A 22,127-nucleotide genomic window follows, 5' to 3' on the forward strand; every position below is an offset into this window, starting at 1 on the left:
ACCAGTTACAGAAAACGTCAACTACATCAGCACCTCTGTGACAGAGATACCCACTGGGGTAGATTTGTGGATAGTCAGAGTGAACGTAAACTCCAACTGCTGACGCAATCTGTTTGAATAGTTTTTTAGTAGTAACAGTGGTAACAGTGGTAACAGTGGTATCTGTCTGAGTTGTGTTATCATTGACTGTTGTGCTTATTGCTTCGAAATCAGCATAGATTACAAAGGGAACTCTGTTCTTTAATGAGTGCTTTTCAAACTTAAGTTGTGACCATTTACTATTTGGTTGAGGCAGACTGATCTTACAGTAATCGTGTTTTCCACATTTCAATTTATGTCTTTCTAGTGTAGATTTCTTGTAAAAGTAATTCATGCATCTCCTACAAATGAATACACTATTCCAAGTCGAGTCAGTCAGAGACAGAGCAATCAAACGATTAGCCCTGATGAAGAAGCTTGCGGGAACCGGCTGGGGCGCTAACGCCAGGATACTCAAGCAGGTCTACACAGGATCTGTAAGACCAGTTATGGAGTATGCTTCTCAAAGCTGGGCAACAACCGCCAAAACAAACCAAGCAAAACTCGACAAAGTACAGAACTTCGGCCTGAGGATAATCCTAGGAGCTATGAAGTCGACCCCGATTGCTGACATGGAAAGGACGGCTGGCATCGAACACAGGAGGAACCAGAAAATCCTCATCCATGGGGAGAAAATCAGACGCCTTCCAAGTCACCCTCTTCACCCCAAGCTTGAGGAAACGCCCAAGAACCGTCTAAAACGCAAAAGTCAAAACCATCTGACTAAGAGTCTACAAGATTCGGCTTCTGAATTGCTTCAGCCAGGAAATCCAGTTGAAAACCTGCAGCCAACAGCGTGGTCCCAGCAAGAGCTCCGAGTGGAAATCCAGCCTTCAGTACCAGACCTGAGAAGTAAGGGGATCCAACTACCGGATATCCAAAAAGCTCTCACGATGGAACATATTGACCGACAATACCCACATGACAGATGGACACTAGCCTACACGGACGGATCAGCTGAAAGCGCAGTGAAAAACGGAGGAAGTGGAATCTACATAAGATACCCTTGTGGAGAAAGCTCAACCCTCTCCGTCCCTGGAGGAAAATACTGCAGCAACTTCAAAGCAGAGGTGCTAGCTATAACAACTGCCGCGAAACATCTAGCACAGTCCCAAATGACATCACCACTGATAGCCATTCTAACAGACTCACTGTCCACACTCCAAGCCCTAAGATCAGAAAACATCGAGTCAGAAATCAAAGATCTGAAAGAACTCCTCCAAGATCTCACCAGTAACCACCACGTGGTCTTGCAATGGATTCCCGCCCACTGTGGAATACCTGGAAATGAAAGGGCTGACCAACTAGCAAAAGAAGGAAGCCTACAGATCCAGCCAAATGGGAAGCAGTCATACAGAGAAATAACAACACTCCTGAAGCAGAAATGCAGAAATGACTGGAAGAAAAGCCAGGGAAACCAACACCCCCAATCAGATCAGCTGTGGCTACTTGACCGAAAAGACGCTACTACCATCTACCGTCTAAGAACAGGCTACTGTGGCCTGCGTGGGCATCTTAAACGTATAGGAGTAAGAGACACAGCAGAATGCCAATGCCAGACAGCAGTGCAAACACCAACGCACATCCTACAGGACTGTCCCCTGTACCAGGATTCACGAAATAGATTCTGGCCTAAGGACACGAAGGTCGAAGAAAAGCTGTGGGGAACACAGCCGGACCTTCAGGCGACAAGCCGCTTCATCTCCGCCACAGGACTGAGGTTATAGTACTTAGGCAGGTTGAACGCTGAAGAAGAAGAAGAAGAATACACTATTCCTGTCAGTCTTGAAGAATAGATTTATGTCTCTTATGTACATGAAATGATCCTTGAAATACAACAGATCGATAACATCATCATCATCGTGGTTCTTAGAGAGGTAGAGTGGTTCCAGCTTTGCGGCATAAATGCTTTTAGCCCATTCGTTCTCTAACTTGAACACATTAATCTTGATACCATTGTCTTGTTCGATCTTAGGGATATCTTTTTGAACGCACACAGGAAATGATTTGATCTTAATCTCATTTTCATACATCTTGTAGGGGTTAATTTCTGTTGCATTAAAACCTTTTTGCCTCTCACACGAAATGCTGTCATGGTATTTGGCAGCCAAAATACTCCAAAGAAAACATTTCTCATCATTTGATTTCACATTAATTACAGCTTTAGTTCTGAATGGTAAACAAGTGTAGTGACCGCATTTACATTTCTTGTAGGAACATATCGTGAGATCGCACGACTTGATTTCATTTAAACTCAGGCCGCTTCCTTCGAAGTATCGTTCCTCAATCTCGGCCTTTATGTAGTTCAATTGACTGTTTAGGGCATTAATTGCCTGGTTTCTTGAAATTATGCTTTCCATTGGAGATTGAATAGGATAGATAGCCTTTTCGCCAGATCTGTCAAATTCAGCTTTAATTGAAATACTTATTTTATGATGGTAATCAGTTAGCTTGAAGAGAATTTCTTCCAGTTTACCTCTGTACTCGAAAACGTATTTTGCCTGTTTGCTAATTTTTAAACGAATGGTAACAACTGGTTTACCAAATTCTTTTACCACTTCGATATACTTCACATTCTTTATGCTCTCCAATTCCTTAGCCTCGAATTCAAGTTTCTTGGTATCTTGTAGTAGAATAGGGTTAGGTAAACGCAGTGAACGAGAACTCGAGTCTGACTGGCTTGTTAACTTGATTTGATGCCCTTCCATTCTTTGATGACCTTTGGTTTTCCTATGTGCTGAAAGATTGCTGTATGATATCTCCTTGTTACATGTTGAACAATGTATTTTCTCATTTTTATCAATCATTTCTATTTAGGATAACAAAAATTATTAAATTAAATTTTCAGACATTTTCAGACACTTTCAACATACATCGGGGGTGCTGATGGTAATAATGCTGATCCCAGTGATGGTGGTACCGATAATGGTTGAGGGTAATAGTGATAATGGTGATTAATTCCTGTGACTTCAGTTTCGCTATCATCTCTGTTTGTGCCATTTTTTTTCCTTCTTCTAAAAAAGTCTTCTTTAAAGATTCCACATCAACAGTTGAACTTGCCTCCCTCTGTTTTTTTCTGATGGCATTTTTCATGGAAATGTATTTTTCCTTTTCTTTGAGAATCAAGGTAAACTCATCTGTTGAAATGTGCGAATCACTCATGGCCTTACTTACCAGATCATTGATGGAGTTAAGTTTTGAAATTGCCAACATTCCAATCTTCTCATGTTTTTCAATTTTCTTCAGGATATCTTTTTTCTTCCAACTTAGGGCTGAGGAGATAATGGCGCTACCAATGGTCACTCCACCAAGTGCAAAACCTATCGGTGCTGTGATGACACCAGCCAGTGCAGACACACCAACTGAGCCAGCCGCAACGCTTACAAAATTAAGACTATGACTAATGCCAGTAATTACGCTAAATGCTTTTTTGTACTTTGAAAATATCTTTCTTCTAAATTCAATCTCGCTTTCTAAGAAACTCTTAACATCACATATTTGTTGTAGTCTGAAAGCCTGAGGGTTACTTTCTGTATGCTTTTCAGACCTTTCATAGTTTAATTGACTTTCAGAGTTTAAATGAATTTTAGAGTTTAAATTACTTAAATCTGGATAAACCTTGTTGTCTCCATCCATTTAATTAGTGGGAATCTCCATCCATTTAATTAGTGGGAATCTCCATCCATTTAATTAGTGGGAATAACTAGAATCAGTTGTTCTGTCATTTCTAGTGTTTAGTGTTGATCTTGCAGACACTACAGGTTTTTGAAGTACATTAAATTTTAAAGGTTTTTCTGACCCAGCAGGTTTTTCTGACCCAGCAGGTTTTTCAGGCCCAGCAGGGTTTAAAGGTTTTTCGGGACCAGGCTCCAACTTTGACTCTTCTTCTGCCTCTAATTCTCTATGAAATCGTTCTAATCTTTCTTTCCAATTACGTGGTCGTTTTGTGTAACCCCAAGTTCTATTCATTTATTTAGAGGAAGATATCTGAAAATGTCTGAAGATACCTAAAAATGTCTGAAAATCATTAAGTAGAAGGATATCATTAAATTCTGGGTTATTCCAAAAATACTTGTTTCTTATCCTTTTCCACTCGTTTATCACGTTTTGGTCTCGATAGTCAAACCAGTTTTCATTACTCTTATTGACCATAAAGTTAAATGAGCAGCTCAATTGCTCTTTGAAAATACTCCAGTCGACTGTTGAACTCTTCTGCCTGTTTTGTGTTTTAGACATTGGTCGAATGTTAAACCAAGAGTAACACAGTTCTGGATGATCTTTGAATTCCTTTATTGGTAGAACATGGTCCAACTCCTCATCTACTATTTGTATTTGTGATAGACCCCTTTGGTAGTCTAACCAATCCCTGAAGAACTCATTGGAACAACCTAGATGTAATTTCGAGTTATCAGGGCACTCACCTTTGGCTATTTTGTTTAGATCAACTCTGACTTTATGACTTTCTCTATTACCATTCTTATTAAGATAACCTTTGTAGTATGAATTAAAACAAGCTCTACATTCGCGTTTTTTTCCTTCTTTACCGAATTCACCATCACTTAGTAATTTCACTTCTCCACATTTACCACATTTCTTGGTTAACGTGGAACCATATAATTTACAATAATCCAGTAAATTGCCTCTTCTATTCTTATCAAATTCACTTTCAGGTTTTGTTGCATTGCACTTAACACATTTAAATGTAGGCCCTGAAACTACTGGTTGATATCTATTAACCAGTTCCCGATTAACCGGCTCCCGATTAGCAGGATACTGATAAACATTGACAGTACCATAATAGTTCACTGTACCATAATAGTTCACTGTTGTTTGTCCTTTCATTTGACTCTCCATTTAAAGGATAAAAAGTTTTTAAATTAAGGTTTTTTAGTCTTTTAGGCTTTTTATTCCTGAAATTGGTAACCATTCATTGAATTTGTCACTGTAACCTTTCCATTTCACTTATCCGTATTTTTTACCTTTAGTGGTCTTGTGCCTTATTATCTTCTCGATCTTGTATTCTATTTGGTCAGGATTGGGAACATAACTTAATTCCTCCTCATAGAAATATCCTTGAATTTCTTCCTTTTGGTAATCTTCAAGTTTGTAGACGATTGGATGAGTGAAGATTATCTGTCTTTTTTGAAAAACTTCTTCAGTGAAATTGGGCAAGTAGCCTTTGTCGAAAATGGTCTTGTACTTTGAAATTCTTACACTGTCGCCAACCTTGTACTTTGGATCACCAAATGTCTCTTTGAGGTGAAGGCCGTAAAGGTTGTACCAGACAGTTCCCCTCAGTCTCCCTCTTTCTGGCGTCAATTGGTTTCATCCCTATTGAGGAGTGAAATGAGTTGTTGTACCCGCTCACCAATTCATCTAGGACATCGACCCACTTGTCAGTTTCCTTTGCGGTGAAGTACTTCCACATTTTATCCTTTAAAGTTCTGTTGAATCTTTCCACAACTGCTGCCTTCTTACTTGAAAATGTAGAGAACCACTCTATGTTGTTTTCTTTTAAGAGTTTTTTGAAGTGTTGGTTGTAGAACTCATTGCCTTCGTCAAATTGGATTTTCGTTGGTTTAGCTTCTCTGAAAATCACTTTAAATGCATCTCTGATTTCTTCTCCTCTCTTGCTCTTAATGGCCATAGCCCAAGCATAGCGACTGAATAAGTCAATTACTGTCAAAATGAATCTGTTGCCTTTATTTTGTTTCTCAAATTTTTGCATGTCCACAAGATCTGCTTGCCATTGTTGATCGATGTAAGATACCATTGTCTTTCGGAACGTAAATTTCTTAATGGCCGGTTTGTGTAGTTGGTGAGTTGGTAGTGTGTCTAGAAATTCTTTTACTTCCTTGTACCTGACCAATTTTTTATCTTCCCTTACTTTTTTCCATATCTTACCTAATGAACTGTAAGCCACAGGACTTTCAGGATTGAAGTACAAATCTCTCATATACCGTTCGATACTATCTGGGTCTTTTAGTTCTGTTTTACTCATTTAAATTCTGAATTGATATCGGGCAATTTAAATTCTGTTTTACTCATTTAAATGAAGGCAAAAGACATACTAGTTTTCGGTCCACACAACATGTTGATTTCAGGAGTCACCAATTGCGGTAAGACTCATTTTGCTCTTGACCTCTTAGAGAAGGAATATCGTCATAAGTTCCAGAACATAGTCATTTTCTGTCCCACTTACTTCAGAAACAAGACGTACAATAGGAGATGGATTTACGAAGACAAGAATGTTTTCATTGTCAATCCAATTGCCGTAGCCAATAATTTAGACCCTGTGCTTCAATTTGCCACCATGGCCTTCGAAGGATCACAGACATTATTCATCATTGATGACTGTGCTAATTTGAGAGACACAAAGAAGAAGGTGTCTGAGTTATGTAATCTTGCCTTTTCTGGCAGGCACTACAATCTGACTGTTTGGTTACTCGTTCAGAAGTACAACTCTGTTGTTAAGGACTTCAGAGAGAACATAAGGGTTTTAGTCCTGTTTTTCAACAAGGATGAATCGGCAATGAAAGATGCCTTAGAAGAAAATAGTGTTATCCCTAAAGACCAGAGGCAAAAATACATAGATGCCCTTAAAAAGACGAAAGGATCTAAATTAATCATAAGACTAGAACACCCGTATGGTTTTATTCACGTTTAGTCTTTTTTCTTATTCTTTTTCCTTATTCTTTCTTCTTCTTTCCAACAAAATAGTAAATCCCAAAACCCAAGACGCTCATTCCTAAAATGATCCAAAGGTATTCGTAATTCTTCATTTCATCGCTGGGCTTGTAGTAATCGCTCAATTGTGGTTGTCTAGGAATGGTAATTCCATTATGTGGGTTTAAACTGTTGTACACTGAAAGTGCGGCGTCGGCATTTTTGAAGTCAATTGCCGCTTCATGTTCTCTCTTTAATTCAAGGTTAACGAGGTCAATGGTACTTTTCCTATGCTCATCCCATTCTGTGGATGCTCTTTGCAATTGCTCTTCAGCTAAATTATGTCTCTTTATTTCAGTCTCGTAGCCATTCTTGTCTAGTGCTTTAAAAAGGTATCCAGAACCGGTGAAGGCTAAACCATTCACCAGTGCAGAACCAATCATCATAGCTATGCCTGCCATTTAGTTTAGCCAAAATGAGTAAAAAATCAGGCGCAGTGAGTAAAAAATCAGGCGCAGTGAGTAAAGGTCAATTGGTACTGTACATCAAAACCATTAAGGTCGATAATGCCATTGTTTTCATCTGTTAGACGAATATTCAACTTGCCAACACTTGATTTGCACGGAATTTCCATGTTATCCCCAAAGGAATATGCTATCATATCTCCAAAGTTAGATTCTTTTATTGGTCTAGTGGCTAAGACATCTGATGGCTTGCCATTGCTCATTACATTGTTGACGATGTCACAGTGGAAAACAAAATAGTCCATTGGTCTAAAATTTATGGGCCTATCGCTTACAAACACGCCCTTTGTTAATTCACCTACATCTAAGATATCAGCATCTAAGGGGTAAGGCCATTCCGGTTTAAAGCCAAATAATTCATTGCTTTTACCAGGAAAGTAGATCTGGAAATACTCCCCATTTTTTCTCTTAAGCATCTTCATCACTGTCCTACCAGTGGGCTCATCAAAATAAAACTTAACAACATTTTTGCTTAAACTATTTTCTTTCAATTCATTTGCAAACATCTTTGAAAAGCTTTCTAGGTCATAGAGACCATCGGGTATTTTAATCACTGTCAACGAATATCCCTTTAACTTAATTTCGTTATTTTGTTTTGCTTCACTTATGTTGTAGAATGTACAAGGTATTCCTGCATATGTCAAACTGACGCTAATGACATTCTGAATTTCAGTGTTAAGATGTATGGTAAATCATGTGATTTCTGTTCTGGGTAGTCACTGGAATTAATGTACACCACGGTTTTCATTTACTGTACTTAAATTCTACTTGATTATGTTTCTGGGTAAAATACCTTGATCGTAAAAGTATTCCAATGTTACATTACTTACTGCTACAATTCCGCCAAGTTTAAGAATCTCTTCTAAGTTTGCCTGACTTGGAGGGCCAATGGCAATTCTCAAGAATCTCTTAAGTAAATATGAGTAACCAATTGTTGCCGTTGCTAATAGCACACTTTGGTACAGTGTATTGATGATTTCCTTCCTTCCTGGTGTTTCCATTTATTTAACTGTAAAATAATCTTAATGTTGCAAGTTAACAATCCTAATGTTGCAAGTCAAAATTAATGATCTTAATGTTGCAAGGAAACAATCTGTGAATTTTGAATGTTAACTTGAGCATCAGAAACCACAAATATGTGCATTTTGTATGGCCCCTTTCCAGATTCTTTTGTTATCGACAATTGAATACCATCTTTAGTGTTTTGAAGCTTTTTGCCCGATCCGTGTAATCTATTGTCTTCAGTAGTTCTCAGGTCCAACCAAAGACCGTAGTTATTCGAGTCTCCATAGTACTTTTTCATAGACATGTTGCAGTCGTAAGTTTTCTTTAAGTCTTCTGTCATGAAGTGTTTCTTGATCTCCTCCCATTGATCTAGCATTCTCATTCCTTCTGGAAACACCTGATTAGCAACTCCTTCGATGGTTATTTGAACTTTTGTGATGTTAGGATTTTCAAACTTTTCAGAATCTCTTGAACCATCAGTGTAATCAGAAATGAATAGAAGTAATAGTCCTTTTATGGACATTCGAGGAAAATTGATGTTCTCGTTGATCAGAGTTTCATTGGCCGTTACGTTGACAGTTTTGAAGTGATCTACCCAATCGTAATAGATGGAGAAACCTGAATTGTACTTGTTTGTAAGCGTATTGGCTAATCCCTTGTTAGTTACTGTGTCATATTCAAAACTGATATTTTCAAGTTTGTAATTCATGTTTGCAGTTGTGCTGGTAACGATGATCTCCTCTTTTGGCGCTAAAGTAATCTCGATGATCACATCCTCTTGAATTGGAAACTTGTAAAATGGAGCATAGTTGAAAAATAGCTCAAAATCTAACGGTATCTTGTACTTGGTTCCAAATACTTTCTTCAGTGTTTTCTCATCGCTGGTTTCACCGGTAACATCGGCTTCTGCAACACCTGATCTCAACTTTCTAAGATTTTCTGACTGAATACCTTGAAAAACACTATCGTTCCTTTGCTCTTGTGTTAACCACAGATCTTTAAAAGTCGAATAATGACTGTATTCATTGAGATCAAATATCTGTTCCGTTCCCCACTTAATTACCATCTTGGATAACAGGTTTCTGCCGAGATTGTTAACCACGCTGTTCTTTGAATCACCAGAAATGGTGACATCAGCTGACAGAAAAAGAGACCTGGGTACAAAGAACGTATTTTCTCTTAAAGCAGGTATTCTAATGTACAATGTTTCTTTTGGGTTAGCAGAAGACGGATTGTGCGTGATAATGTGATGATTTCTCTCTGCCTTTAATCCGAGTGGAATCTTATGACTCCTTTCAGTGTTGAGAAGTACTCCAGTTGTCATTCTATTTATTTGACTTGAAAATCATTCTATTTATTTGATCATTTCATCTCTGACTTGAAAATCATTCAATCATTGATTTTACTTAGCAGCTTTAATTTTACTTAGCAGCTTTAGCAGCTTTAACAGCTTTAATACCTTTAACACCTTCTACCAAACCATAAATTATTGAGCTAACAACAACAATCACTAGAATGACTAGATTTTCGGCCATGAACCCAACAACTGCACCAATTGTTTTCAGGAGAAATGATACGATAGAACCGATGATTCCGGTAAAGCCGCAACTGATTTCTTGGCCAGTTCTTTTAGCCATTCAGCAAACTTCTTGAGACCTTCTTTCACTTTATCTGGAATTGATGGTGGTTTATCCGGTGTTGGTGGCGTAGGAGTTGGTGGTCCTGGTTTAGGCACAGATTTCAAGCATTACTGATAATAAGACCTAAAGTGCTCAGTATCATAGTCACTGCAGTTACTATTGCAGCAATTGTAAGGCCTTCAACCTTAAAAAGTAACTTGATTCTGTCCTTGAGTGAAATCTGTGAATCTGGTTTCTTCAAGACATCAGTGATCAAACGTTTCAGTCTTTTTGCACTGCTTTCAGCTTCTCTGTCTAATTCAAATACCTTGGCACGTTCTCTATTCAGTTCCTCTTTCACTCTATCAATTTCTCTTCTTAGCTCTACCTTTTCGTTAGCATCTTCTTCTACAGAGTTAACAAAGTCTCTTGTTAGATTGTTAAGTTTTTCTTCTAGGTTTTCTATTTTTATATTACTCGTATCTCTCTCCATCGTAACTTTTGCATAATTATCCCCAGCGTGTTTTAACCCTCTAACTTCTCTCAAAGCATTATCTGTAAAACCTAATGCGCTTAATTCTTCATCAGTCTTATCAATGATTTTATCTATGGGTTTAGGTGAAGTGATAATCTCATCAACTACTGCCTGTGTTTCAGGGGACGCAAATTGAGTTTCTCTTATTGATGAATTACCTTCTCTTCTTGGTGAATAACCTTCCATGCTAGTCATTGGAATTGCCTCTGTTGGGCCTGGTGGAATTAGTTCTTTCAATTTATTAATGAATTTTGTGCCATAATCTTTCCTTAAAACTGATTCAGCATAGAAGCTTCCATCACTCTGAGTTAAGAGAATACCATAAGGTTTCTCATCACGTTTCTCATCATAGACTATCTTTTTTGCTTGGTTGCTTGTAAAGAAACTATTAAATTCTTCTTGTGTCAATAGGAAGAACAGCTCATTTGAATTAGCCTCAATGTGTGGTGCAAGATTACTCAATTTGTTCGTGTCATATTTCCATGATGTTCCTTCCAATGCCTTATCAAGTTTATCCTCTATTACAGTGTAATTTAACTCCTTTGTTATTAAATGAGTGTCAATACTTCTTGGTCTAACTGGTGTTGAAAACGAAGTGTCATCAGTTAAGATATCATTATTTGTGTCGTAATTTAATAGGTCATCATCAAACATTGGGTTATTGAATAATGTTTCAGAAGTTCTACTGTTATTTTCTAAAAACCGATAATCCCGCATCATTTCCGTTTCGAGATCTTCTCCTACTCCTCCTTCATCCATTTACTTTACAGTAATAAAAATTAAACTGCCAACAACAGCAAAGAGGATAAACTTGATTGTTTCATGGGTATCATCAGTCTTATCGGTCACATCAGGCCTACTTGTTTCATCAGTCTTACTGGGCACATCAGTCTTATTGATCACATCAGGCCTACCAGTTGCGTCAGCCTTACTTGTTACAGCAGTTTTACTGGACACAACAGTCTTCACATCTTTTTGTGTAGTGATATTAGCCTTAACCCTTATCTTCTTAGAAGTTTGACCTTGCATCAATGGAGGAGGCATGGTCTTTTCATTGTTAATATTATTCTTACCAGGCTTCAAGTGTTTAGTTGCTATCAGGATATCATTGTTGTAATTCTCGATCTTGCCGATCTTGAGTACCATGTCAGACCCTATGATGTACAGACCTGGGGCAATTGTGGGTGCGCGCATGCCTTTGAATTTTCCCGCCTCCAAACTTTTGAGCTGAAGCGCGGCGATATGGGATGTTTTGGATGCGTGCGCAGCCCCATGTGTTTCCGCCTAAAACTATACAATGATTTTGTGAAGAATCCGTGGATTTTTGTCTTGTAAACTTTGAATTTCTCGAGGACTGAGGGTGTATAGAGGTAAATGTTCTTAACGTATATCAAAAGTAACATGTATAGACTGTACTGACGTAGTTGTCATGATAATGATATGACGCATTTAGATACAAATTCAGTGTTTTAATCGATGGGTTTCCTCACCCACGCTGTCTTTGTAATTTTGTAGTTCCCAACTGTAACGATAGGTGGCAGCAGCTGTCAGTGAAGACACTGCTCATCTTGTTGGTTTTAATGACAGTACAGAACATCTTTAATAGTTAATGACTTTCCTCTTGCCCCTTGTAACATCTTAAGAGTCTCTATAGTAGCTGTCCTTGTAGAATCCCTGACTGTCTTCCTGTACAAGTTCCTAGCTGTAAATTCTGTCTCTACAGTAGTGTCTCCTGTGAGACGTCCCTAAGGTTGTGGCACACCATTTCATGTACCGTACTACTAATGTAAGGCCCGCTGTATTCTTTATCCGTCCCTTTCCTATTAACTGTGATATTTGATTCTCCTATGATTAATTTCTATGTTTTCTTATGATTCCAATCGTTTGTATATTTTCAGTTTTACGTAGTGCACGTAGTGATGATTAGTAGTAATAAAGACGAAATTGAGAAGATTGAACGTTATGACTTGATTTCTGCACTACAGACGCCACAGTAAAACTCTACCCCAACGAACGTCCGAACGATTACAAGCATGGACCCGATGGATCCACACAATCCGGCCCTTGACGCCTTACTCCAAGCAGCAGAAAGACATCGACGAGATAATGAAAGATACCTGCTGGAGGCAGAAAACAAACATCTACGCGAGCAGCTCAGGAGGACGACGGCTAGTTTTGCAACTAGCACTCCGTGCGCAACACACCCTGCTTCTGCATCTAGCTCGAGCTGTGTTGAGAACTCTTTGGCTGACGCGCTGGCAAAACTCGCTGATAGTATAACGAAAAAGGACAGGTTGCCTAAGAAGGAACCAGCAATATTCACCGGTAGTGTGTTCGAATATCCGGTGTGGAAAAACTCGTTCAAGGTGCTAGTTGAAGATAGTTACCCGGACTTTACTGACAGATTATATTATCTCGGCAAGTATACGGCCGGAGACGCGAAAGATTGCATCAAAGGAATGCTTGCAATCAACAGTGAAGGTTCCTACCAGAAGGCTCGTAGCGTGCTTGATGAGCGATTTGGAGACAAGTTTCGGTTAGCCCGTTCCTTCCGGGACAAGATTGACGCGTTACCAGATGTCAAGCCTGGTGATGGCAAAGGCCTTGAGAAGCTTGCCGACTTCATGGCTCAGTGCAACACAGCGATTGGTGAATTGTCTCACCTTGGGGTCCTGAATGATCCTGAGGAGTAAGAGAAGATTTTACGCAAACTACCTAGATACCTACAGCAGAGGTGGTTCGTAGAAGTCGACAAATGGCTCTATGGACCCGGTGTCATTCAGAACAGTTCGGGCGGTCCACCGCGGTGCCATGATAATTATCCGCCTTTCTCCGTCTTCTGTGCCTTTGTACAAAGGCAGGCACGCATCGCTAGAAATCCAATGGCTGAGCGGTGTGCTGATTCCAGGAGTAAGCAGCCCAGTGACACTCGCAGTTCCAAGATCAAGGACTCGTATCCTAAAAGGTCCCCATCGCAGATCAGCAGCCTCGTCACCAGTGGTACCCCTGTTACCACTAATAATGCCAGTAGTGATGCCGGGGGTGTGACAAGGAAAGCAACGTGTGCCTATTGTAAGAAGGCCCACAGGCTTCATGCCTGTAGTGAGTTCGTGAAACTGAACGTCCCCGACAGAGCCAGTTTTGTAAAGAGGAACGGCCTATGTCTAGGCTGTCTCGGCTGGGGCCATATGAAGAGAGACTGTAAGTACAAGAAAACTTGTGATAACTGCAAGGCCATACACCCGACCATTCTGCATGATCCTGGCTTTAGGCCGCGCGATAGGAACCACCCCAGGAACGACAACAAAGACAACAAAGATACGGCACAAGACCAGGACAACGGCGTACCGAAGGACGATAGTTCTACCCCACCCCAGGTCACAACCCACTTCATTGGGGCAGACTCCGGAGAATGTACCAGCTTGATAGTCCCTGTGACTCTGCGTCACAGGGATAACGTGAACGAAACAACCATCGTGTACGCCCTACTTGACGAGCAGTCCGATGGTTGTTTCGTGATCGATTCCGTTCTAGACAAGATAGGGGTAGAGGGCGAACCCTACTCCTTGAGGTTGGCTACCATGACATCCAATACTACTGTTGAATGTAGGCAGGTTCGTGGACTTGTGGTTAAAGGTCTTTATGAGTCACAGAGTTTTGACATGCCCGTATGTTACACCAGGGGAGGCATCCCAGCCAAGCCTAGCCAAGTTCCTAGATCAGAGAATGTTCGGTAGTGGTCCCACTTAGAGCCAGTCCATGGCAAGTTAGCTCCCTTCTTTGCCGATGTTGAGATAGGACTTCTGATTGGACTGTCTTGTCTGCAGGCCATAAAGCCTCTGGAAGTCCTACCTGGCAAAGAGGATGACCCTTATGGTGTACGTACTGCACTTGGCTGGGGCGTTGTTGGAATGTCTCCTCAGGGTTCAAGGCCACAACAGCGCCATCACTTTTCATTTAGAACACAGATCACAGAGGTAACCCCTCAAGCTGTCATGAATATGTTTGATGTAGAATTTGTTGAAAGGTCAGGTAGTGAGGAGGGCGTTGGCCTCTCAGTTGAAGATCGCAAGTTTCTGCAGATACTAGGGTCACAAATTCGTCAACTTGACGACGGTCACTATGAGTTACCACTCCCATTCCGCGATGAGAATGTAAGGTTACCCAACAATAGAGCCCAAGCTTTGAAGCGTCTGTCCAGCTTAAAACACAAGATGGAGAAAAATCCTCAATTCAAGGAGGATTATCTTCAGTACATGAAGGAATTGATTGAAAAGGGTTTCTGTGAGCGAGTGCCAGAAAATGAGAGCTGTCCCGAAGGCTCGGTTTGGTATTTGAGTCATCAAGGGGTCTACCACCCAAACAAACCTGGACGTATCCGGGTGGTATTCGATTGTAGCGCCGAGTTTCAGGGCGAGGTTCTTAACGAGCATTTGCTCCAGGGTCCAGACCTAACCAACAACTTGGTAGGGGTCCTTTTGCGTTTCCGCAAAGAGTCTGTAGCTGTAGTCTGCGACGTGCAGTCATTTTTCAATATGGTCATGGTGAAGAAGGAGCACAGGAATTTTCTCAGATTCCTTTGGTATGAGGATGGCAAGCTGGTGGAGTATCGCATGACGAGACATCTCTTTGGGGCTCGATCTTCGCCAGGCTGTGCCACCTTCGCAATGAGGGCCAATGCTGACAAGTATGAATCTGAGTGTGGGTCAAAGGCGGCTGAGTTTGTCCGTGCTGGGTTCTATTGCGACGACGGATTGTCGGCTGAGAAAACTACTGATGATGGAAAGGACCTAGCATGTGGCAGTAGGAAACTTTGCAAGAAGGGTGAATTCACACTGAGAAGCTACTTAAGCAACGATAGGGAAGTTATGATGGCTGTACCATTGGAGGCTAGGGCTAAGGGTGTGCAGGAGTTGAATCTCTTGTCAGAAAACTTGCCTACAGAGAGGACCCTGGGCCTTCAGTGGTGCACGCAATCAGATTCCTTCCAGTTCAAAGTGGTCATGCGGGAAAAGCCTGTAACTAGACGTGGAATATTGTCCACAGTGAGTTCGATTTTTGACCCACCTGGCCTGATTGCTCCCTTCATACTGACAGGACGTCGCATTCTGCAGAATTTGTGCAATGGCAAGCTACATTGGGACGACCCTGTCCCACCTGAAATTAGTGTACAGTGGGAAAAATGGTGCTCAGAGGTGTCAAACTTGGCGAATATTGAGATCCCACGCTGTTACCACCCTAGAGTGTTTGGTGAGGTTGTCTCAGTACAACTGCATCATTTCAGTGATGCAAGTTTGGAACCTGGTGGGCTGGGCCAGTGTAGCTACTTGAAACTCACAGATGACAAGGGAAATGTTAGTGTCTCGCTTGTTATGGGAAAGTCGCGCGTAACTCCTCTAACATGGTGGTATCATGGACTGACACTTAAGTGTCATGAATTGTTGGTACGTTTGGCATGGTTTCTGTTCTATCACATCAAATACATTCTTGTGTCTACTGACATGATCCTTGATGAAAGTATCTGGATATTTGAAATTAGACATCCCAGCGTCCCAGTCTTTTGTAAACATTGGTGGCATTCTATTCTCGTAAACTTGCGCCAGAAAGAAATTGATTTTCGAATCATTGATGTAGTAACCAGGATCAATTATGCTTGGATTGTAATCCGGTTCACCCAGGGAAGTCCACCCCTCATTACTTTCAAACACTGAAAAATCATACTCGTTTTTTAAGCCAAATTCGCTTAGTAACTCGCCTAGTTTCCTACGGTTAATGTTATTATTTGTTTCATTGAAATTGCTTTCTCCCAAAATGGGAATATCAAGGTTTTTCATAATTTTTCTGATTTGATAGTAAGTGTGGAACCTGTAAAGTGATCTGATCATTTGATTGCTGCTGTTCAGGTGCTCTAGTGAAATGCCACATCCAGTTGTCGCGAACCATACGGCCATGTTAAACTGATTCTGGTAGAACGCCAGTGGGTTTTTTTCAAGTCTAAGACAATCATCTCTGTTTTTCAATTTTAAAAACTCTGGCGTGATATCACTCTCTTGTACTTTGAAAAATCTGTTAGTGGTAACATAGGCGTCAAAGTGATAAAAGTCAAATGTAATGTTATCCTTATGCTTCGTTGCCAATGGGTAATACATTTAATTTACTTGAATTTTGGTTAGGTCAAAAACAACCAACTTAAGTAAGTAATAGGGAAACTTGTAGTTTCATCCATGTTACGTATTTTAGTAAGTTTGGTAGATTTGGGAAAACCCCAAAGACCCCCCAGTGTTAACAGAAATTTTCCATGTTGGGTTTTTGGTAGTGTTTATGGGTTAAAACAATGAATTCTTGACAAATGTACATGAATAATGATGAAGGGTGAAGTTTTTTGCCCAAATTCCCAGAAAAGTCGTAGGATAGTCGTACATACGTTTCCCTATTACTCGTTCGGTTTTAGAGAGGTCCCATTAATATGCATGTAAGGCTTAGCCTTGACCAGATTGAATTTCAGGAGAAAAATTTCATCAAGAAGAACTTTTCACTCGAAATGCCACCCATGCTACGTGCTGACATGACTGTAGTGAAGAGAATTCCTGAGGATAGGAAAGCTGCTCAAGGGAGCAAACTATGTACAATGATGCCCGAAAACAGAGGGCAGTGATTTTTGTAATTTCTTGGTTCCGGACAACGGCGGTTTTGCATTTCTCGGTAGATCCACGGTCAAGCACGGTGAAAACTCGGTATACTCTTGTCAAAAATGGCCATTTCTTGGTTAGAGGGTGTCTACTATATAGTGTGTTACATATCTAGTAACATCATCCAAAGCCTCATTGTTTTCATCATCCTCCAGAAATGATGGAACGTCTGCTTACGGATTCCATTAATTTCCCTACTTGGAACTTGACCTTCTTCAAGCCAGGTCTGTAGTCTTGTGGTAACATGGTCGGGAACTTACTAAAGTAGTTCCTTCCGGCAATTTTTTGTTTTGATAGGCGAGAGAACGGAGATAGGCGAGAGAACTCTCCCTGTACCTCTTATAGTCTTAAGTAAGCAGGAACTCACCTGCTTCACAATAGCCGGTGTAGGAATGGAAAATGTCCCCCTGGAAAAGGTGTCCAGACTATCGTGGGCTGGCCGATTATGATATGTCGTATATCATTGTTCTGTAGAGGCCATTACCGTCACTAGCTTAAAAATTAAGGCACCTAATTATAGAACCATTTGTTCGGCGGACATTCGTTTCTATACAGGACTTTTCAAACCATGTGATATTGAACACAGAGTGTTTCGGAGTTTGGTGAACACGCAACCATGGCACTCGCCTTGTAAATAACCCGATCAATAATCATGGGTGCCCCAGGGGTCTGTTGTCGTTATCATTACTGTAACCAGGACCATCAATAGGTTCTACTGACATCAGGAATCAGATGAGCAAAAGTCTATTACTCTTGTTTGAAGTGCACGGAGGGCAACTATTTAGGTGAGCATGACATTTTGTGAAATGTTTTTTAAGAATGCCCCAACTAGTATCGGAATCATATCACGTGATGTGGGCTTTCAATAGTACAGTACTGTCATGTGACCACAGTATCTTTTGGCGTTTGCTTGGATGAGATATCACATTGTAAGCGCGTCTTCAATCACACGATGCTGTGGAATGTTGCATCTTGAGTCTATTGTCTCAATCAGTAATCTCGTCCAGCCTTTCTTTACGGTCTCCGCCCCTAAACCGACCCAAAACAATGTTTTAAGTCAAACGTACGAATTAAAATACACACTTAGCTCCTTATAGGTTTACCATTACAATTTCTGGGCCCCCGTTGACGGGATCGAACCATAATGTTCCCTTCCGAGTATATCAATTGGCCTTGTAACAATCTGAAGTCCCCCCCCCCCCAACACACACACGCAGTCCAACCAGTGTCGCACCGCGAATGATCAAACGCACATCCGATTGGTCTCTACCAGTCGACACTGACGCAACTATTTAGGTGTGTATGATCATGACATTTTGTAAAATTGGCTCTTTTTCAGAGCTCATTATTGATCTCAAAGGATGCTCTGCAGCGTATCACAGAGCTGCAAAGGTGCGTTCAAAAGGGGGCGTGATATCTTCAGTTATATTCTTTCGAATTCGATGAATTTTTCTTTCCACATAATTCAGACAATTCTTTCCAAATTTCTGAAAAGAATTTGTGGAGATTGTACAAATAATAAAAGAGACAATTAGGATCCAAGTGATTATGCAATTTGCGGTGAAATACAGATTCTCTCCTATGGCAGCTGGCTGACCAGGAATATCTAAGAAGTTTCCCATCTCGTATCGGAATCATATCATGTGAGTGAGTGTGGTGTCACTGGTATTGCCATGTGTTCAACGTATCCTTCGGCAATTGCTTGGATCAAATATCACATGGCAAGCGCGTCTTTACACGATGTTGTGGAATTTGGCATCTTGAAGCAGGAATTGCACACGTCAGACGACTTTTTAAGCCGAACCTCGCGGGCAAAATCCAAAAGCGGCCTGGTGACAACATTTGGGATCAGAGTAAACCGCTCTCATGCGTAATGTGTGATCTTCACAAACAAATTACAACAAGAATAGCTGCACCTAGTCTATTGTCTTAATCCGGCAATAATATTATCCGGTACCCTCGATCTACTACAGTGATCACTAAAACAGGCCAATTCTTTCTTTACAGTCGATCACCGCAAAACAATGTTTTCAGTCAAACGTTCGATAGTAAACTTGGCTTATACAACGATACCGGTGTAGAAGTCAATGTTACCCGGGTAAAGTAACGGTTCCAAATTTGTATTCTGACGGATTGAGGTATGATTCCCTTTTTCAAAATATCATCCACCATCTGATATAACAATCGATTAGACGATTCAGCAAAGATCTATTCTCCTCCCTGGTGTCGAACGTTAAAATCACCGACTGGTTAACTTAATGAGTTACCTCATGCACTTCTCAGTCGGAACAACTCAATTAGGGATCGCATTCTAACAGTACCGCATTCAAAGAGGAAAGTCAACATTGCCGCTTCTCACAAACAAAGGTTTCTGCAACACGATCTGCTCACAGCGGGCTGTATTCTCCTTTCCGACTCTCTTAGCGAGTGGGCGAGGTGTCAGAAAGTGACATTCGAAGTCAATCGAATGTTGTTGGGTATAGGGTAGTCTGGCGTTGGTGTCGTTGTCAACCCCTTGTCATCAACGGAAAATATGGTCAGGGCCTGGTAGTTCAAAACAACTTTTGTCGCTAACGTAAGAGTTGACTTAACATAGCGTTATCTCCTTCACTTTAGCCTTTAGACTTGACGCCAAGGTAAGTTGACGCCAGCGTTAGTGACATTAACAACCGGGCCCTGATCTGTTATTTTTAACTATTGTGGACTTTCAATACTACTGTCATGTGATCACAGTATCTTTTGGCGATTGCTTGGATGATATATAACATTGTGAGTGCGTCTTCAATCACACGATGTTGTGGAATGTTGCATCTTGAGTCTATTGCCGGAATCAGTAATCTCGTCCAGTCTTTCTTTACGGTCTCCGCCCCTAAACCGAGCCAAAACAATGTTTTAAGTCAAACGTTCGAGAGTAAACTTGGCTTAAGGGATTTGTCCAAGCGTAATCAATACTTAGAGATGTTATCTCTTTTAAAATACGAGCTATGTCATGCACAGCCTTTGGTGTCTCTAGTAAAAGGAATACTATCACGACCACCAGCACCCGTATTGTGGCTGTATTTGCTCCTCTTCGTCGGCTGTCTAAACCTCTCGTCGCCATGTCAGTCTTTCTCCTAGAGGCCTTGAGAGATTTCAACACATTATAAGTGGTGAATATCAAAATAATCATTGGCAATAAAGAAACGACCAAAAATGCAAGGACTCGATAATAACAAATTTGGTAAAAGGGATGGTCATGGAGTTCAGAATACCTCCATTTTGGTCTTGTCCTGCCAACGCATGGATCGTAGTAGTACTTGAGCATGTAGGAAAACCGCAGTGGAATGACGGATACAAATGAGCAGCTTAACACACATCCAACTGTGATATAAGCGTTTCGATTTGTGCAGATCGAGGCTGCCTTTAACGGTCTGCAGACAGCTATAAACCGCTCGATTGCAACGCAGACCGTGAGGTAGTTGGATGTCGACTTGGCAAACAACATCAACATCCGAATATATGGATACAATCTATTATAATATTCCAAATATGTGTTCATTAATACCACATAATAATGCAATCGCTGCATGGTATTGCGTAGTTCAGTTAGCAACACAAGGCAATCAGCAACAGCCAATGCTCTGAGGAAAATAGATGTTGATGTTAATGGCCGGTCACGACCGATAACGATAAAAGCCAGGCAATTCCCAACAACACCCAGAGGTGTGAAGGTCAGCATCAAAGGCACGTGGAGGATGAACCTAAGATAGCGCCTCCAACTTGAAAATGGTTTCGGTCTGTAGCCAGAAAGACATTTCACAACGCCCTGAATGGTTGTGGTAAGAGAAGACGTAATCTCCATTGCCTCGGTGACATTCATTGTAAGTGGCAGAGACACCACTGACATGGTGACATTCATTTGAAGCGGCAGAGACACCATTGACTCTGTAAAATTCATTTTATCGGCGGGGTCCTTTGAAATGCATAAAGATAAGATCGCCGACACTTAGGGCTCGATTCTTTGAAGTCGTTTCTGAGACAAGACGTACCATCATGGATAGGAGAAATCTGACATATCATTTTAACAATTCACATCTCTTAAATTGCGCTAGCTACCCAGTGCGTCGGTCGCGCGTAAGTTGCTTGTAAATATACGCGAAACGTAGAGAGATAAGCGGGTCACTTGTGCGTGAATGGCGTGCAACTACTACGTACGTTGTGCGTCACTATCGCGAAGCAGGATGGATGTCATTGGTGACTTGGATGTAACCATCAGTACGAAATCTTAATAGTTTTATTATTTCCAACCTTGGTATCCGAGGGTGTTGTTTACCTGTGCTGCAAATTAGCTGAATCGGGTCGAAACATCTCTTGCTCTCAAACGTGACCAATCCTCTGTATTTTTCCCTTGTCATTAAATTCAATCGGTTACTCACCAGATAAGTCCAGGATATTACATCCAAATTTTAGATTAGCAGCTGCAACTATGACTTAAGTATATTGTTTGGGTTAGTGTATCATTTAATTAAAGCCCACCCGAAATATAATATCACCCTCTAACGTTTAGATTGCTTCACTTATACACATATTTAACCGAGGAACTCACTAAAATTCAATCGGTTACTCACCAGATACAGTCAAGGATATTACATCCAAATTTAAGATTGACAGCTGCACCTATGGTGAAAGCGCGTGGTGGAACGTTTTCAAATTGACTGCAAGCTACTCTTATCGAAGGCCCTGTCTCTTCATTGTGTGTGTAACATTGAGTGTTCGTACCACAGGAATTCCAAGCCCCGTCTCTCCTCACCTGTGACTAAGTTGGTATTGCTACAATGGAATATCAGAACTAAAACGAAGCACGTTTGGTGTGAGGTATTAATCAAATGCATTAATTTTAAAAAGTTATCGATTTCCAGTCCACGTAATATGAGAATCTGCCACTGAAACTGCATCCAGCAACACTTATCCTTTTTTAGGAAACTCATTCAAATTACAGTACCGCCTTAGATCAGGTTTAATGTTGATCGTT

At 40.8% G+C, this 22,127-nt stretch overlaps 3 protein-coding genes across 3 annotated transcripts; all 3 read left to right on the plus strand.

Annotated features, from left to right (window-relative positions):
• Positions 1-386: 386 nt before the first annotated feature.
• LOC135500172 (uncharacterized) lies at positions 387-3,011 on the plus strand. Its single transcript, XM_064791419.1, has 2 exons — positions 387-1,607; positions 2,937-3,011. Exons 1-2 carry the CDS (start codon positions 387-389, stop codon positions 3,009-3,011), a joined length of 1,296 nt encoding a protein of 431 aa, XP_064647489.1.
• A 9,449-nt stretch (positions 3,012-12,460) lies between these two features.
• On the plus strand, positions 12,461-13,120 carry LOC135500174 (uncharacterized). Its single transcript, XM_064791420.1, has one exon. It carries the CDS (start codon positions 12,461-12,463, stop codon positions 13,118-13,120), a length of 660 nt encoding a protein of 219 aa, XP_064647490.1.
• Positions 13,121-13,309: 189 nt separating this feature from the next.
• LOC135500175 (uncharacterized) lies at positions 13,310-18,530 on the plus strand. The gene is made up of 3 exons (XM_064791421.1): positions 13,310-14,095; positions 14,255-15,781; positions 18,456-18,530. The coding sequence occupies exons 1-3, from the start codon at positions 13,310-13,312 to the stop codon at positions 18,528-18,530; spliced, it is 2,388 nt and encodes a 795-aa protein (XP_064647491.1).
• The last annotated feature ends 3,597 nt before the right edge of the window (positions 18,531-22,127 follow it).

This window comes from Lineus longissimus, chromosome 16 (assembly GCF_910592395.1).
Source record: "Lineus longissimus chromosome 16, tnLinLong1.2, whole genome shotgun sequence".
Classification (NCBI taxonomy): domain Eukaryota; kingdom Metazoa; phylum Nemertea; class Pilidiophora; order Heteronemertea; family Lineidae; genus Lineus; species Lineus longissimus.